At 53.9% G+C, this 18,691-nt stretch overlaps 1 protein-coding gene across 1 annotated transcript in view; it reads left to right on the top strand.

Moving 5' to 3' along the window:
• The window catches only part of ST3GAL3 (ST3 beta-galactoside alpha-2,3-sialyltransferase 3), a 222,320-nt gene extending 205,247 nt beyond the window's left edge, over positions 1 to 17,073 (top strand). The window contains exons 10-12 of the mRNA XM_052636613.1: positions 10,169 to 10,315; positions 10,493 to 10,639; positions 16,036 to 17,073. Coding sequence (XP_052492573.1) covers positions 10,169 to 10,315; positions 10,493 to 10,639; positions 16,036 to 16,125 — 384 coding nt within the window. The 3' untranslated portion in view covers positions 16,126 to 17,073. The remainder of the gene's footprint in view (positions 1 to 10,168; positions 10,316 to 10,492; positions 10,640 to 16,035) is intronic.
• The last annotated feature ends 1,618 nt before the right edge of the window (positions 17,074 to 18,691 follow it).

Here is an 18,691-nt window from a genome sequence, read left to right as displayed (position 1 = left end):
CTACTCATCTCACAATCATTGTTATCGTTTCCCTCCTCCCCCTCCTTCCATCATCCTCATCACGGCCATCACTAAGCTCTTCCGTTTGCCAGCTTTCTTTGAATTCCTCCATTCAGTTCTCACTATGACCCTGTTAAATGGGTGCTATTATGACCCCCATCTCGGGGTTTAGGAAACTGAGGCACAGCGAGGATGAGTTACTTGCTGAGATCACACATCTAGTTAAGTGGTCGAGGTGAACACAGACCCAGCTCTGACTGTCGCCTCTGGACGCATCTCCCCCTGCCTTCTCAGGAACTGTCCTTTTTCATTGATTTTCTTTCCTACCTCTATAATGGATCTTCCTCTCACATTTATAAATTTGTTCAGACTTTTTTTTTTTTTCCTTTCATTTCTCACCTCAAAAATGGAAGCCCCAGGAACTTCCCTGGCAGTCTGGTGGTTAAGACTCCACGCTTCCACTGCAGGGGGAGAGGGTTCAGTCCCTGGCTGGGGAACTAAGATCCTGCATGCCCTGTGGTGTGGCCCAAAATTAACCCACAGCATAACCCTCCATGGTCTGGGCCTTCCAACCCCTTCCTTGTCCTGGCCGCTGCTTCTTGCACCGAGCATTCCTTTGGCCATACCAAAGTGTATGCCCAGTTTCACACCTCCGCGTCTTTCCGAGGCGATATTAGACACTCCTCTTCTGAGCCCCCACAACGCCCTATTACACATAAGGGCTTTCTTATCTGTCGACTTGTATACGCTCCTGGGGAGCAAGGATTGTCCTATTTATCTCTAAGCCCATCACCTCCAGCGGTGTTTGAGACGGAGCTGGCATGCATTAAACAAATAAATCAATGTGGAAACTGAGACCCAGAGGGAGGCAGGAATGTGTGGCAGAGGCAGGATTCCAACCCAGGTCTTCTGACTTGGTGGGGCTGCCTCCCTCCTCCATGGCCCCAGAGAACATTCTGTTAGATTCGGACCCTTGCGTTCTCCTCTCACCTCTTCTGGGCATCTCTCTCCTCTTAGCCATGTTTGATCTTCTTTCTGCAGTTCCAAGATCATTCTCCTTGATAAAAAAAAAAAGAAAACTAAACAGTCCCTGGCCTCTGCCCCGTTCAGTTGTCTGTGGGCATCACACAGCCAGCCCCAAGCCGGCTCTTCTTTTTGTTCATTGCTTTTTCCAAATATAGCCTTCAAAAAGGTTTCTGACCCTCTCCTCATAGCATGCATCAAAAGAAATTCTAAATGGGCTAAAAAGTAAAATATAAAAATACAACCAAAGGAAATTTTGAAGAAGGTAAAATAGAAATCACATCTCTAGAGGGAAAAAAATTTTCGAATGACAGAAGTGCTAGGAAAAATCATATATGATAATACACTAGTCTTTAAATTCAGAGAAGGCAGTGGCACCCCACTCCAGTACTCTTGCCTGGAAAATCCCATGGATGGAGGAGCCTGGTAGGCTGCAGTTCATGGGGTCTCTAAGAGTCAGACACGACTGAGCGACTTCACTTTCACTTTTCACTTTCATGCATTGGAGAAGGAAATGGCAACCCACTCCAGTGTTCTTGCCTGGAGAATCCCAAGGACGGGGGAGCCTGGTGGGCTGCCGTCTATGGGGTCCCACAGAGTCGGACACGACTGAAGCGGCTTAGCAGCAGCAGCAGCCTTTAAATTTAAACAACAACCAAAAAACACTGGATACCACAAAACTTTGAAAAGTTTATTTAGGAAATATGACAAATGGTTATTATCATGAAAGTAGACAAGAAAACCATTAGGACGCCAGCAGTTAAGGGGCAGGAGACTGAACTGATCACACGGAAGGAGATGTAACTAGTGAACAGCAGCAATCTGTTTAACCTTCCTGGCAGTCAGAAACTTCATGTAAAGGCATCAGGATGCCACTTATCACCTATCACATCTTCAGAGAATGTGTTTGAATTAAAAGACATAATTCTGGCAAGAGTGCAGTGACAGGTGCTCTCAAAGTCTACTAGTCAGAGTGCACATGGGGACAAGCTTTTTGGAAAGGAAGTGACACTTGGCACCAGGAGCCATCACCCAAGAGAAGGAAAAATCTGCCTGCAAAGGTTTTTATTATAGTGTTATTGATAATGGCCAAACCCAGATATAACGTAAGGAGTTTATTATGAGAAGTACGGTTCAGCTAGCAGGTGGCAGATAAAGGAGTAGCCCGAGACCCTGCAGAGTCTGCAGGCACCTAGACCAGCCCGCATAGCTGCTCCTGCCCTCACTCCTTGGGCGTGGGGGTCGCGGAAACAGCACTGGATTCCGCACGAGGAACAGAAGGCAGCCTCTTCCTCTGCCTCCACCCACACCTCTGAGTTGCATTTTCCTCTTCTGCACGTGGGGATGGTGAAAGCTTCCCAGTGTGGCTCCGGCTACACTGCTGTAAGGAGCCACGGACCCCCTGGCACACTGTACTCGCTGCAGGTGGCATCACCTTCTGAGAAGGGCAGGCCTTGCCTCACAGAGCCTCTCTTGAGGGCCAGAGGGAAATGCCCATCCCAGGCCCATCCTCCCCAGGTGCCGGAGGCCCCAGAGTTTCTTACCATAGCAGTGCCAAGTCCGCTTCTGGGCCCTTGAGGGTAGAACACCCCTCCCTGTGCAGACTCCCAAGTCCAAGGAGGATGTTTGCAGAGGCTGTGAGTAGAGCTTGGGTGTGCAGACTGGGCAGTCCCCACACGTGTGCACAGTACTTCCCATGGTGTGAGATGGGACTGGGGTGAGAAGGGAAGGGGAGAGCAGGTGGGCTCAGCCTCTCCCTGCATGCTGGGCCAGCACCAGTCTCCAGGAGTCAGAATTCTCAACTCAAACCTGGCCTTCTAGGTCTTTTTTTCAAGGGAGAATAGAATATATTTTATTTAACAGCTTGGTACCTTGACTAGTAACATATTTAGAATCTAAAATTTAGAGGTGGTGTGTGGACATCCATGTGTAATTTTGTCCCTGGCCCCACAAATCTTAGGGATAAGCCTTCATGGATGTGGTGGCAGTGGCTGGAGGTGACCTCGGTAGAGAGGGGACCAGACGGTGAAAGGTCTTGTAAACCAAAGTCACATCAAAGTGCTGGAACTTTATCCTGAGGACTAATAATAGCAGAAACTAACAAGCTGCCTTTGTGCCAAGGGTATTATGTGTGTGACTTTTCATTGTCAAGTCACAGAAACATGATGAAGAAGGACTGAGTCCTATTTCCCATATTTTGGAGATGATGGTAATGAGAATTTGAAGGGGTAAAGAACTTTCCGAGGGAGTACAGTGTTAATGCTTAGGATTCAAAAACAGACCTACCAAATTATTAGGGCGTTTTGCAGGCCGAGTGGACTGACAAGGGAAGGAAGGAGGCAATTGTGGGTGGATCTGTGCAGGAGCCACAGACCCGATGCTGCTTGGCTGGGGAGAGTGAGAGGTCAGGGGAGAGTGAGAGGTCAAGGGCGAGTGAGGATTCAAGTTTGAGTTGTTGGGGAGGAATGGTGGTGGCTGGAACCCTCAGGAGAAATGGTTTGGTTTCTATAGGAGGGGACCAGACCAGACGGTCTTAAAAGTCTCTTTTTGTAGGATGGTAATCAATATTTTGAGGGTTGTCACCTGAAATACTATAGAATATATTTGTACAAAAAATTAAATGGTTTATACATAACAGAGACTTGTGTATTTGTTGATTGGTTGATTGTTAGTTAATCCAGGTTAATTGTTAGTTCTGAAAGAGTTTGTAAGCCTGTGAATAGCCCTCTTTCAAGCTCTACTTCATTTTACTTGTAGTTTCTAGAGTATTCCTGGTCTTCCTCCCATCCTAAGTTGTATGCATGTGAATATCTGGGGGATATGTCTTGTATGTATCAGTTCAGTTCAGTTCAGTCGCTCAGTCGTGTCCGACTCTTTTCAACCCCATGAATCGCAGCACGCCAGGCCTCCCTGTCCATCACCACCTCCCGGAGTTCACTCAAACTCATGTCCGTCGAGTCCGTGATGCCATCCAGCCATCTCATCCTCTGTCCTCTGTCATCCCCTTCTCCTCCTGCCCCCAGTCCCTCCCAGTATCAGTGTCTTTTCCAGTGAGTCAGCTCTTCGCATCAGGTGGTCAAAGTATTGGAGTTTCAGCTTCAATATCAGTCCTTCCAATGAATACCCAGGACTGATCTGCTTTAGGATGGACTGGTTGGATCTCCTTGCAGTCCAAGGGACTCTCAAGAGTCTTCTCCAACACCACAGTTCAAAAGCATCAATTTTTTGGCACTCAGCTTCCTTCACAGTCCAACTCTCACATCCATACATGATCACTGGAAAAAACATAGCCTTGACTAGACGTATGTATGTGAAGCTGTGAAGCTCGCTCAGTCATGTCCGACTCTTTGTGACCCCATGGACTGTAGCCTACCATGCTCCTCCGTCCATGGGATTCTCCAGGCAAGAATACTGGAGTGGGTTGCCATTTCCTTCTCCAGGAGATCTTCCCAACAGGGATGGAACCCAGGTCTCCCACATTGTAGGCAGACGCTTTACCATCTGAGCCACAAGAGATGTATGTGTATGTATATATATAAATATATATAGGGCGAATGTTTTCAACCTCTTTTTGTCTCGTTCTCATGTCATAGCGGGGGGAAGCCCTAATGGTTCAGTAGTAAACAATCCGTCCGCAGTGCAGGAGCTGCGGGAGACATGAGTCTGATCCCTGGGTAGGCCCTTGGAAGAGGAAATGGCAACCTACTCCTGTATTCTTGCCTGGAGAATTCCATGGACAGAGGAGCCTGCTGGGCTACAGTGGAAAGGGTCTCAAAGAGTTGGACACGACTGAGAGACTAAGCGTGCATATCATAATAATCATACTGTGTATTGAGATATTTGTAGATAGTCCTGGGCTATAAACTCCTTTTAAGTAAGGGAAAAAAAAAAGATTAGATCTGTTCTCTTAATTATCCTGACAAACTGCCTCAGTGGGGCAGTGGAAACCCTCTGAAGATTTTAGCCCTGAGAGGGTCAAGATCAGATTTGTGTGGAACTGAAGGCAGGCACAATGGAGGCAGGGAGGCCTGGTGGCTCCTTGGAGTGACCCCAGTGAGCTGGTGACCTATCCTCAGGGGGTGGCAGCCAGAGGTGGGAGTGAACACACCTGCCCTGCTCCTGGCTGCAGAAAGCCAGCCCGTGATCAGGCCCTCCATCCAAGACCTCTCATCTTGGCAGGCAGACTGCTCGCCTCCCAACGGAGGAGCAGGAAGAGGCTGCAGAAGCAGCAGGCAGGGGCGCTGGCAAAGACGGCAGAGCCCAGCTGGACCAGAACTTCTTCCCAGATGCTCTCCCCTGTAGCTCCTGGCTGCTCTGGCAAGAGCAGAGCAAGTTGCATCAACAGGAGAACGGCGGCTCCACACACATGAGCCAAGTCCAGACTCTGAGTCAGGCAGGGACATTCCTGGAAGAGGGATTCGACCCAGCATTCAGCTCACAGGTGGCCTTGCAAGCGAGCTTTGACCTTTCCAGGCCAGCTTTATAGGCCACTGTGTTGTGTCCTGTGGGTCAGGGAAAATGAGATGTGAGAAGCCTCAGGCTGTTTGGACAGGCCTTCTGGAACAGGGCTGTGTGCTGGGGGCAGGCCTGGCAGGGTTACCCAGCAGTAGGAAGGCCTCCAGCACCCTGCCCTCCTGCAAGGAGCCCAAGGGCGAAGCTGGTCCCCGTTTGATGTGTGTCCAAGAACCGGCCTGTCTGTGGCCTCTAACAGTGCCAGCCACACCCTCTGCCTCACTCTCAGCTTCTGTGACACTCACTCAGAACCATAACAAACAAGATTTATTGAGTTGTCACGTGCCAGACGTGGTGCCAGACGCTGTAAAACACACAGCGCCTCATTTCATCTTCATGACTGTCAAGGACGTGCTCCTGACATCCCCATTATCCACGAGGACCTGGAGACCTGCAGGATCCCATGACACACCCCGGTCGCACACATGTGGAGTCTGGATGTGGACGTGGGTTCTCCCAGCTCCAGGGCCCGAGGTCCCCCAGGGCATCCCACTCTCCCTGCCTCCTCGTCTTACCCTTGGTTCTCAGTCTCGGCAGGCTCCTCTGCTCCACCGACCCCTTCAGTCTTGGTGTCTACAGGGCTTTCCTCTCTTCCCACCCCACACAGAGATTCTAAATCTCAAGGCATCAAACCCCTCGCCTTCAGGGACCCCGTGCCCTTCGGCTGTGGTGTAAGCGTGTTGTGTGTGCCTATGTATGACTGTTCTGAGGAGGGAAGCCGCAGCTTTTATTTGAGGAGACGGGCTGAAGTTGTGTTTACTTGGTATGTGTCTGCCTGGGGGACACCATGGCAATGCCCCAGCCAGATCCTGGTCTTGGTGGTTTCTCCTTTTCCTGGAATTCCTGAGGAGGCGCTGCACCAGGACAGTAACAGGTGGGGAAAATAAAACAGCAGTGCCGGATCCCAGTGCCCTAATGCAGGCTCTCTGGGACTTGAGACCCAAGCACAGGGCTTGTTCCTGCCTCCACCCCCACCCCCACCCCGCCACATCCCAAGGAGCTGCAGGTGTGTCTGTGACTTTGCATCTCCTGCCACTAAAGGTGACTCTGGTTGTTGTGCAGTCTAAGTTGTGTGTGACAAGTGAGACACACGTGTCCTCGAATCTAAGCAGTCCCAGCGGTCCTTGCTCCTCCTGGAAAACAGTAAAGATGGGAAGAGACACGGAAGCCTCTCTTCCCTCTCCACCCTGGAGCTCTTGTCAGATTCTCAAAGGGGGCTTGAGATCCTGAGTTGATTACTTGCCATTTCACACAGTGGTTCCATACAGAACCCTTTAGCACATGGGAAAAGCCAAGAGATGTCTCCAAGAGGGAATCTCGTGTCACGGAAAGACCCAGGCTCTTGAGCTGAATCCAACTCAGATTCTCCCCAGCTGTGTGCCCCCGGGCGCCTCCCCTTGCCTCTCTGAGCCTCAGTCGCCTCTGTGAGATGGAATGCAAGACACCAACCGCAGCGACCCCTGACTCCCCTCAGAGCTCCTAGTGGGGTGGGTCGAAGAGAGGCCCTGTTCATCCTGACTCTAGGCCCCCTCCCTCCTGAAGTGGGCACAGCAGTGATGCTAAGGAATGGGGTGGCAGGAGGGACTCATCCTGGCATCACGACACTCGGGTTTGCATCCTGCCCCAGCCACTTACGTGACTTTGAGCACATCACTTCATCTTGGGTCCGCACCTGTGAAGTGGGTGAAAGTTGCAGAGACATAAACAGTATCTGAACACCGGCCTGCAGCCTCCAGCCCCCAGCTGGGCCGTCCCTGCCCTCCCCACCCCTCCTGAGCAGCCCTTGGGCTTCCTCTTTGGGTGTGTGTGGGCAGGTGTGGGCAGGAACCCGGGGCTGTGGGGGTGGGGGACGATGCTGGGGCCTGCCTGGCTCTGGGGAAGGGGTGGGGGCTGTGCTTGGCTTGGCACAGGCTGGTACCCACCATTCCTTTGGTACACGGAGGGGCTTCTCCCCAGTTTTGCACAAGAACTTGGCCATTTCTCCACCTTCCCCTTTCTTGCTGGGTCTCGTCCTGACCTTTACCTGCTTACACACATATACTTCTCCTGGACACAGAGGTAGTAGACACAGGAGGAACTCGGTCTGGGGTCTGCTCTCTCATCTGTCTAGGGCTGAGACCCAGAGAAGTTTGCCCCCAGGGCTGATCCATGGAGCTGACACTTGGAGGACAGATAGAATTTGCCCAAGATGGTGGCATTGCCACAGAGGTGGGGGACACAGGAGGGGGTGGCTGGAGCAGACAGTCCATTGAAGGCCACGAGCCTGAAGAGGTACAGAGGGCGGTGGAGGAGCGGGGATGGAGTTCACATCCCCGTCACACTTGAGGTCGCTGCTGGGCCACAGAAATGAATCAGATCCTGAGCCCCTGCCCTGGGGCTGATGTTGGTGTTGATAGCAGCTGAGCAGCAACTGTGATCTGGGCACTCAGCCTGAATTATCTCCTTGAATTCACGAAACATAAGATAAATACCCTTAGAATCCCTAGTTTATCCATAAAGAAACGGTAAGTTTCTTGCCCAAGGCCTCCACGCAGCTGAGGGACCAGAGCCGAGTTTGGATCCAGGCCCAAGATTCTTCTGTCTTAGTCAGCTCGTGTTGCTATAACAAAATACCACAAACTGGGTGGCTTATAAACAACAGACATTTGTTTCTCACAGTTCAGGAGGCTGGAAGCCCAGGATCATGGTGCGGGCAGACCTGGTGTTTGGTCAGGGCTTCCTGGTTCAGAGATGGCTCCTGGTGCATAGATCGTGGTGCCCTCATAAGGAACAGGAGATCTCTTTTGGACCGCTGTTGTAAGGGCACTGATCCCATTCTTGAGGCCTCTACCCTTGACCTAATCACCTCCCAGAGGCCCACCTGCTAACCATCACCTTAGGTATTAGGCAAACGAATGAGGAGGAGGGAACAAACTTTCAAACCATAGCAGATCTTAACTCCATGTTTTTTCACCTCCCAAAGGTGAGAGACCATTTCTACCTTGAGATGAAGGCGTTCAGAAAAGGCATGAGGAGGGAGGAGATGCGAGTCTTAAGAAACAAGTGAGGTGGATCAGGTGGACAGAGGTGGGGAGGCCGTTATAGACGGAAGCAGCAGCAGCAGTGGAAGCATGAAGGTGTGAATCAGCAGGTGGGGACTTCAGATGGGCAGAAATGGAAACTGGAGCAGCAGGCGGGGTTACTGGCTAAAAAACTCAGATCTCTCGTGGGGCAGTGGTGATGTGATCCAGTATGTATACAGAAAGATCATTCTAGCAGAGAGTGGAAAGTGGTTTGGGAGGCAGAGATGGCCCATTCTGGGCACTCATTACATGTTTGTTGAGGAAATGAATGTAACTCACAATTACTGTGTCCCGTTTACGTCCTAGTCCTACTGGGCTCTGGAGAGTTAGTGGTCAATAAAACAGACACTCTAAACGGCCTCATTATGATAATCCATTTGAAAGACGACAAGACCTGGACTTTAGGTGGTAGCAGTGGGCATGGGAGGAAAGGATGGATCTGTGGGATCCTATGGAAAATACAGTCAAAAGAACCAGATGACCAGCAGGACAGAACAGGCTGGAGAGATGAAGAGGGATGTATAAAATCGATTCCCAGGTTTCTGATGTGGATGATTGGATGGACAACAGAGCTTGGGGAACACGGGGGAGGAGCAGATCTAGGGGGACCAGAAATAGCTGAGCTGTCCAACAACAGGGTTGCTTACATCGCCTAGGGGACGTGCCTCCATCCTGCAAAGTTGGTTTGTGACCTTCTCTAGCAGTTCTCGGGAGCCTGGCTACAAGGGCGGGAAAGATGGGTGAATGGGTTGATCCAAGTTCATGGTTGCCCTGGGCTAGGACAATAGAAGGCAAAAGGCAGGGAGTTGAAGGCAATCGCGAAAGAATGGCTGAAGCAATCTACTCGAGAGACTAGACCAGGGAGGGCTTGTATACTGAACGGAAAGGCAGGGCTGGGAACTAGAGGAAGGGAGGGAGGAAGGAGGAGAGGAATGTGTGGCCCCGGAGTGGACCCCAGGGTGTCAGGGTCCAGAGCTGCCGCCTTTCCAGTCGGGTTCTGCGACCCCTGAGGGAAGAATCATCCCATTTGGCAGATAAAGAAACTGAAGCTGAGAGAGCTCGTCACTTGCCCAGAGTGACCCAGCTCCGCTGGTGGCAGAACGGGGGCTGGAGTGTTCTGCTGTGCCGTACTAGCTCACGCTCTGTCTTTATTTTCCAGGTTCACTTTAGAACAGTTGACTGAGAGCGAGGAAATTCAGCGGAAGGGAAAGGAGGCGAGCCCAGCAGAGCAGATAGGAGAGAGAGGGCAGGCTCCTCCTGGGCCCCTCCGTAGCGGCAAAGGGGAGGGGCACTGCTGGGCCGCTGGCTCTTCTTCTTGGCCTGAGAAGCCCCCAGGCCAGAGCAGCACAGCCCCGGGCCCTCCCTGCAGCTCACGTGGTCTCCTCTCCGCCCCACATCCTGTGCCCCAGCCCTCCAGCCTGTTTGTTCTCCATGCCCCAGGCTCCCTGTACGCACCTCATGCCCCCCCTCCTGTTTTCTCACTTGCCTGCACACACTTTGGGTCCCCAGCACTCCCCCGGGCCCGTCACAAGCTGTGTGCCTACTCACGCCCACTTGTGCTGTGTCTACAGAGTGCCTCGGATGGCTTCTGGAAATCTGTGGCCACTCGGGTGCCCAAGGAACCCCCCGAAATTCGCATCCTCAACCCGTATTTCATCCAGGAAGCTGCCTTCACCCTCATCGGATTGCCTTTCAACAACGGTCTCATGGGCCGCGGGGTGAGACATCTGGACCCCGGGAGGGGGAGGACGGGACTTGGGCCAGAGGTGCCTTGGCAAGGAAGGACGGGGGCCAGGGTGGGAACAGAGGGCTCAGCCCTCACGAGCGGAGCTCAGCTCAGGGGAGCTTCGCTGAGGGTCTCAGCCTCACTCTGCCCACCTTCCCTCACTTTCCAGAACATCCCGACCCTCGGCAGTGTGGCAGTCACCATGGCACTGCACGGCTGTGACGAGGTGGCAGTTGCAGGCTTCGGCTACGACATGAGCACACCCAACGCCCCCCTCCACTACTATGAGACCGTGCGCATGGCAGCCATCCGAGAGGTGCGGGGCTGGGCGTGGGGTCGGCCCCGGGCTGGTCGAGGGAGGGGCGGTGCCAGCACGAAGGAGAGACTCTGACCGCGTGTGCACAAACGAATGGTCAAGGGATGAGCCAGTGGCGGGGCTGGCTGCTCGGAGACCCCTGGGAGGCCCTGCCCCACCCTCAGCTAAGCTGGGCCACCGGGGGTCCTGGGCCACCGCGTCTCTGACCACAGCATCCTGCATGTCCCTCTCCCAGTCTCCTCCTTGAGCTTCCCCTCTGCCCGCCGTCCCCTCCGCCTGCCCCTTGTCCTGGTGCAGCCCCTGCCTCCTCCTTGCTGCTCCCTGGTCATCACGTGCCCTTCGGGGTGCAAGCTCAGGGCCATCCTCCCTACTTCAATTCCTCTATCCCCCCAGAGAACTGCCTCGCCCCCTCAAACAACCTGCAGACATTGCCTCTCAGTCTCAGGATGCCCCCAGTACCTCCTCCACCCTTCCCCGTGGCCAGGCACTGAAGCTCTTTAGCATCCAGAGTTGCTTCCCAGGTGATGAGTATGTTAAGTTCTCCCAGACAGCCAGCCTCTCCTGGCCCCTCTCCCTTCATAGCAAGAGCCCCTGTGGAAAACCCGAACACCCTCTGCTTCTTCCCCTCGCCTTCCGCTGCTCCCTGCCTGGACCCTGGGCATCTGCGGCTTGTGCTTAGAGCAGCTTCTCTACTCCTGCCTCTGGGTGGCGAGGGTTGTTAGAGGAAACCTCTTGTCCATGCAGACTCACAGCTCAGCAGCTCTCGTTCCTGCTCAGCAGTCTCTTACAGGCCGCCTCCAACCCACTGAACTGTTCAGATCTTATGCTCCCCAAAGCTCCCTCCCTCTCCTCCTCCCTGCAGAGAGAGGAGGAAAACTACTGTTGCCGGGCAGGCTCTGCCCCTCTCATTCCCACTCAGCCCTTCACCCCTCGCAGCCTGGCTTCCCCCTTCACCTAAGAGGACTCCCACCAAGGTCACCAGTGACTCAAGGCTGCCAAGTCCAAAGGACACGTGTCAGTCTTGTCTTTCCTGATCACTTGGCAGCGCCTTCTGTGTTGACTGGTGCTTCCTCTGAAATGCTCTCCTGCTCAGACTCTGAGTCCGGCTCTCAGTGCCCTCCTGTTCCCTCGCCACGCTCTCCCATTCTCTTCCTCCATGTCCTGGACTTCAGTCCACCGCAAAGAGTCAGCATTAACTAGGCTCCGTCCTAGACAACCTTCTTCTCACCCCGCACGTTCCCCAGGAGATTCACACCCATCCAGGGCTCTGTTCCCATCTGCATTGTTTTAGGCTTTGGGGCTTCATTCAGGCGGCCTTGAGTGACTGCAAATTATTTCAAGGATATAAGAGAGACTTGAGGATCTCTTGGGAAACAACCTTTCAGCTGGGCCTCCTATTTACTGGAATGGGGTTCAGGAGTAGTAAGCTCCTCCTGGGTCCAGGAGAGCCCCCGACCTGTCTTACGCCTCAGCAGTGGCTCCAGCCCTGCCTCCTGTTCACCAGGACCCTGTGGAGAGACCCTGTCTCTCCATCTCTACCTCTCTTCACGCACCTTCTTGCTGCCTCGTCCCCTGCCAGCACCCGCCCCAAATTGCTCTCACTGCTTTCACCTGCCTCCTGGCTTCCGTTTACTCCTTTACTGGGTCTCTTACATATTCCTTTTATGTAAACTTTATGTAACGGCTTTAGGGAGAGGGTGAGAGGCAGTAGCTGGATCAGGAAGGGCTTTCTGTGCCATAGGGAGGAGAGTGGACTTTGCTCTGAAGGCAGGAGGGAGCTGTGGACCAGTTTTCAGCTGTGGATGAGTGTGTGGTGGGGTCACTGTGGCTCCGACGTGACAGAGGGTCCAGGCAGGAGCAGAAGCTAGTTGGGATGCTGTCTCAGCCGTCTAGGCCAGAGATGAAAGTTCACCGGAACTGTTCAGTGATGACAGGGAGACAGAGGCAAGAACTGGTTAGGATTTTAAATCAGCAAGGCCTGGAGAGGGCCTCCGTGCGGAATGAGGTGGAAGGACACACCTTCCCTGAAGCGCTGGTGGAGGCTGTTCCCTCTTCCACCTGCTGTGTCTCTCAGTTGTCTTACCCCCACCCCCTTCATCATCCTGCAGAACCATCTGGCTCCAACTCGCGGCATCTGCTGCACCACCTCCGTGTGGAGTGCTGAGCAGTGCTGGCGAAGAAATCAGATGGCCTGGGTTCACAGCCTGTCTGTATACCTTCCTTTCCTTACCAATACATGGGGTAATGAGAGGTCTGGGAAAGAGTCAAGTGTGATAATGTGTAAAGAAGGCCTGGCCATAGTAAGTGCCCACACGTGTTTGCCATTATTATTAATCGTAATGTTTTTACACCTACTTATTACTGTTGCCTCTCAGCATCCTAGAGGAGTCCCTGAAATGCTGGTGCCTGGGTGTAGGATCCCTGCTGTCCCTCGGGGTGTCTTCAGTGGGCAAGGGAACCCATTCAGCACCCTGGCCCCACCACTGCTTCACAGCCCATTTTCCCGGCCCAGTGGGAGCGTGTGAGATGTGAAGATAGTGAGGCAAGGGCTGAAAGCGGGGAGGATACTGAAGGATGTCAGAGGCATTCATAAAGGAAGAGAGAGAGTAGAGAAGGGTCAGAAGATGCGGGATCCTGGAGACCCCAAGGAGGGCGTGCCTACGGTCACCAGCGCAAGGCACCAGTGTGGCACGGAAGTCCTAGGAGAGGTGCTGAGGCGTGGCTGCTGGAGGTACCAGTTAGGGGCCCGAGGGCCGTGGTGAGCTGTTTCAAAGGAGCAGAGCGCAGCGGCTGAACAGTGACTGTGGCTCCCACCAAGCGCTCTCTGGGGAGGCCGGGAGGAGGGAAGAGGAAAGGGACTGAGCAGTGGCCAGAGGGTGAAGTGGGCTCGCACAGCAGTCTCCCACAACAGGGAAACCTGGGCTGGAAATGGAGATTTGTGAGCAGTGAGCACAAGGGAGGCATGGATGAGGTGTCTCAGGGAGACGTCAGAGGAGAAAGTGCGAAGGTCAGGGCAGAACCGTGGGAGCACAGAGATAAAGACGGGAGCTGGAAGAAGGACGGCTCTCCTGCATCCAGAGTCAGGGGTCCTGGTGAGGGTGCCAGAGCCCTGCCCCGGCCCATGGACAGTGCAGGTGCCGTGGAGTGGAGGGTGCTGGGAGCCCCTGTGCTGTGTGCACGGGGCAGGGGTTGAGAAAAGATCCCCAGAGAAAGGGCATTGCCTGGCCCAAGAGAGAGGCACCCTGGCAGACTTTCCTGTTTACGCTTTTATTATGAACTTGTCAAACATATTCACAGTAGAGGAGAAACTAATGAACTCCCACGCGGTGTCGCCTCCCGCCCCCAGGTACCAACACACGCCAGGGTTGTCCAATCTGCTCTTCCTCTCAAGCCTCCCCTCCCTGCTGGTTACTGGGACACAGATCTCAGGCATCATATCATTCCAGCCATGAACATTTCAGCAACCTTCTCTAAAAGATAAGGATGACATTTTAAAATAAATGTTACCTCATTATCACACCTGGAATTTTAACAATAATTCCTTTTTTAAAAAAAGTCCTATTGCCTTGTAGTATTGGTTTGTTTGGTTGGTTGTGCTGGGTTTTATATGCTGCATGTGAACTCCTAGCTGTGGCATGTGGGATCCAGTTCCTGCATTAGGAGCAGAGAGTCTTAGCCACTAGACCACCAGGGAAGTCTCAACAGTAATTCCTGAGTATCATCAGATATCCAGTCCTCTGCTGACCTTTCAACCCTCAGAGACTCCCAATAGATATTCTTGAAACTGACCCATCAGACTGGTTGCTTCTTCTTGGGGCGCGATGCAGGCATGGGGGAAGTAAAGAGCTGTGCGGGTCTCTATGCTTGCTTGGATCCTGGCCCTGCCATTCCTCCATGCCTTCATTTTCTTACCTGGAAAATCTCATCTCATTCAGCACATATATGTAGCGCACCTACTCTGTGCCAAACAGTCCCTGCCTTCAAAGGCAGATGGGGTGAGCCAGAAGTTTGAATCTTCAAGAAAGGGACTTTCCTGGTGGTCCAGTGGCTAAGACTCCGTGCCCCCAGTGCAGGGGGTCAGGTTCCATCCCTGGTGAGGGAACTGGATCCCACATGCTGCCACTAAGCATTCACATGCTGCCGTTAAACATCTTGCATGCCGAAACAAAGATCCAAAAAATTAAGACCTGGTGCAGTCAGATAAATAAATAAGTAGATTTAAAAAAACAGATCTGCAAGGAATAAGGGTGAATCACTCAGGGGTCTGCACCAAGGAGGGGCAGCTTGCTGACAGTTGAGAATAATTCCAGGAGCCAAAGGAGCCAGAGGTTCGAGGGAAGTCACAGGGACAGTTGAGCAGATGCAGCAACGAATGGGGAAGACTCTGCCACCTCCAAGCACCATGGGGTGTGGATGTGAGGGGAGAAATGCGTGTCTAGGGGACGCTGTCCTTAGGGGCAGCCAGGTTCGTGGTTAGCACAGAAAGTTGAAGGGGGTGTTCAGAGAAGAGGAATATAGGGGATCTTGCCCAAGTTTCAAACTGAAAAGATCTGGCAGGTTGGAGGAGGCTGGTTGGATCAGACAAGGACCAGACAAAAGCTGTAAGTTCTTCACGCCAGTAAACAGTGGCTGTGAATATCCTAGGGAGAGCCGGATGCCGTCGGATGCAACAGGGCAGTCAGCTGTGTCCAGACTGTGATAAAGCTGTTGGCTTTCATCATTCCTGTATTCATTCAGTCCTGTTTCATTCTTTGAGAGACTTAGTCATCACAGCTTCCTGGCACTGGGGAAAGGAAAGAACCTGAGCCTGGGTGCAGTCTTCCCCAGGAAAGCCCTGGAAGGTAGCATCTTCCCTCCAATTTCCACAGTAACAATAAAATGAGCCTCTGCCCCCACCTCCCTCCTCCGGCTCCTCTAATCTGAGAGGCAGGATTTCATCAGCTGCCCCTAGGCCTGGAAAGTGGATTGCGTCAGGGCAGAGAATGACTAAGCCACCCCACGTGGTTCCCTTTCCAGCAGGGCCCACCCCCCAGGCTTGGGCCAGACCTAATGACTCACATCACTTGACCTTGGGGTGCCAAGGGCCTAAGGGCCCAGAGAAGCCGCTGGGCAAGGAGGGGTTGAAGGAATGGGGACGCGGTTGGAAAGCCTCCATCTCTAAGGCTTGGAAGAAGTTAAGAGGCACAGGCTTCCTGAACGAGGGAAAGGGGTTAGAAGGTTATTTTCTCCATGTCCTGGGAAAGGAGGAGGGTGAGCCGCAGCACTTCTGGAGTGGTGGAGGGTGGTGGTCTCAGAAGAGGGCATGGAGCCCTAGGAGCCTGCAGCATTCTAGTAGGGCTCCGTCCCTGCAGCCACTTGGGCTGTCCAACTGACTGCCACTCCGTCTTCCCTTTCAGTCCTGGACACACAACATTCAGCGAGAGAAAGAGTTTCTGCGGAAACTGGTGAAAGCGCGTGTCATCACTGACCTAACCAGTGGTATCTGAGGTGCACCCAGCACACGGCCACAGAGGTCCAGCCACCACCACCCGCCCACTTCACTGGCCTCGGCCTGGCTCTGGCCTGAGAGGCACGGGAGCCTTCAGACCGGGAGAAGGACCATGCCACGTGGCCCCAGGGGTGGCGAGGCCTTGGCAGGGCAGCCAGAGCTACATCTGCTCAGATGCCAGCCTCAGAGCCCACCACTTGGCCTTCAGCTCAGCCTGGGCCCTTGAAGCCAGAAGGCCAGGAGGCCACTGGTTGTGCCCAGCGGGCCCAGCATGCAGGAGGCGGACGCTAGGCAGCAAAGCTGCTGCCAGAATCATTTCTCCAATCAGTGTTCAGTGTATTATCACTTTGTGAATTTGGGGTGGGGGGAGGGTAGGGATAATTTATTTTTTAATCAGGTTGGAGATGTCATGTTTGGTCCACTGGCCATGCAGAAAGAGACCCACTAAAGGGCCCCTCAGGCAATGGTCCCAACGGGCTCCCCATAGAGTGGGAGTGCCAGGACTAGCCTGTGCCCTGCTCCAGGCCCAACGGGAGGTGGGCAGGATCTCAGGCCAGCCCCCTCCAGCTCATGACAGTGTTTGGCCTTTCTTGGGAGCAGAGGGGATAGTCCCACCCAGCTGCCCCACAGGGAAAACCCGGAGCCATCCTTTAAGCCAACAAGATGCCCCTGGGCTTGAGCAGAAAGAACTTAAGAGTTCCGGAGGCATGGCCTGGCCCAGCCTGATGGGAACGGCCGCCACCCCCACCCCAGCTGCAACCAACCCCTAGGACAGTGCTGCAGGCCTGGAGCAGCCTACCCGGCAACTATTTTAGGTTTCAGCAACGAGACTGCTAGGCCCTCGGGTTCTGCCTTTAGCCTGGACCAGAGGGAAGTGAGGTACCAGGACTTCACCCAGGCTGCGGCAGCCCTGCTGGGCAGCCATCATGGAAGCAATAAAGCTCTTCCCTGAGCCTGCCTCCTCTCGCTTTCTCTGACTTTCCCAGAAGATTCAGGAACCCAGGGCTTCAGCAGCTGCCCTAAACCCAAGGGCCATCTCTCCAGCCTTCTTTCCACCTCTCCCAGCTGCAAGACCTGCGTGGTCACCTAGGGGCCTTTGGGAGCCTCCCCTGTCTCACAGCAGTCCCGCACCCTCTTTGCCTTGAGAGGCAAACCAGGGGCATCAGGACATGCCCTGGAATCTACCCTGGTGCCCCCCTACAGGAGCTAGAGGGCAAGGGACTGACGGCCACAGCACTTAGGAGAGCACCGCTGGGATATCACAGCCCGAGCTCTGCAGGGACAGAGACTCCTGCAAGCAAAGAAAGTGGCACTGCCATGTACCTAACACAGAGCAGCCCACAGACCTCACCCACTCCTGGCAGCCCCACCCTCCCCCTTGGCACACGGTCTCCTCTCGGCACCCTCTTCCTGCACAGAGCAGGAAGGCAGAGCCCAGCTCCAGGACCCCCCAGCAAGCAGTGGAAAGGACATCCCAACTATACCCCCAGAGCCCTGGAATCTGCTCTGTCCCTTCCCTTGCTTGGCAGGCCGGCCCGAGAAAGGCCAGCACATGCCTGCCCCTGAGGCCATAGGCCTGGGTGTGAGTTTCCTGCCAGAGCTGCCACGTGGCAGCAGGTGGGGCAGGCTGGCCCCTCACCTGCCATCCCAATCTGAGTGCCATCCCCTTCCGGACTCCCACATGTCCCTATACTGTGGCACTTTGTCCTCAAAAACCTCCTGGGCGGAGGAGAAAGCAAAGCCCTGAGTGAGGGACAGGGAAACCCAGAAACTTCCTTCCATTCTGCTGGAGACAAGGCCACTCTGATGCAAACTCCAGTGCGAACTGTGTGCTACATGAATGGTGCCCCCTGTAGTTGTACAGGGCATAGGCTTCATGCCAGCAAGCTGCAGCCGTGGCTGATAAAGCCCTGGGGAAGACGCCCCCGCACAACTGGGCAGCTGGCTGTGGGCAAGCAGAGCTGCTCCCTGCCTGGGGACAGTCAGGCTTCTAGTCCCCACCGCTGCACATGAACTGCTCTCCCCAAAGGCGTGGCTCTCTGCCTGCATACACCAGAATCACCTGTGCAGATGCGGAAACCGTGCATGCCCAGTCTGATTCAGGTCTGGGGGTGGGCCCAGATCTGGGTAGTTTTAAAAGAGCCACAGATGGTTCTGACACACAGCCAGAATACAGCTGGTCCAAGCGCGTCCCCTGAGCACTTTCATCCCCACCCACGGCTTCCAATGGTCGGCTGGTCAACAGTTCCCAAACTGCTATTTCCAGCCCAGCTCTCTTCACTTTCTCCAGGCTACAAATTCAGTCACTTCCTGAACATTTCCACTAGGATAATCCACAGGTCCCTACAGCTCAGCACGATTGACACTGAACTCACGAGCTCCTGTCCACAGCCTGCCTCTGCTCCAGGAGCCCCAGCCAGAATGAATCCCCTCCACCTGGTCACCCAGACCAAAGGCAGACTGTCCCACTGCCCCACCCCATCCAATCTGGCACCAACTGAGTTTTCAAAAAGGTGCAGCCCTGAAAGAGCCCCCGAAGCCCCACAGTCTGCCCACAATTCACT

Source organism: Budorcas taxicolor, chromosome 3 (assembly GCF_023091745.1).
Source record: "Budorcas taxicolor isolate Tak-1 chromosome 3, Takin1.1, whole genome shotgun sequence".
Lineage (NCBI taxonomy): Eukaryota > Metazoa > Chordata > Mammalia > Artiodactyla > Bovidae > Budorcas > Budorcas taxicolor.
This window is presented reverse-complemented; position numbering and strand designations above follow the sequence as displayed.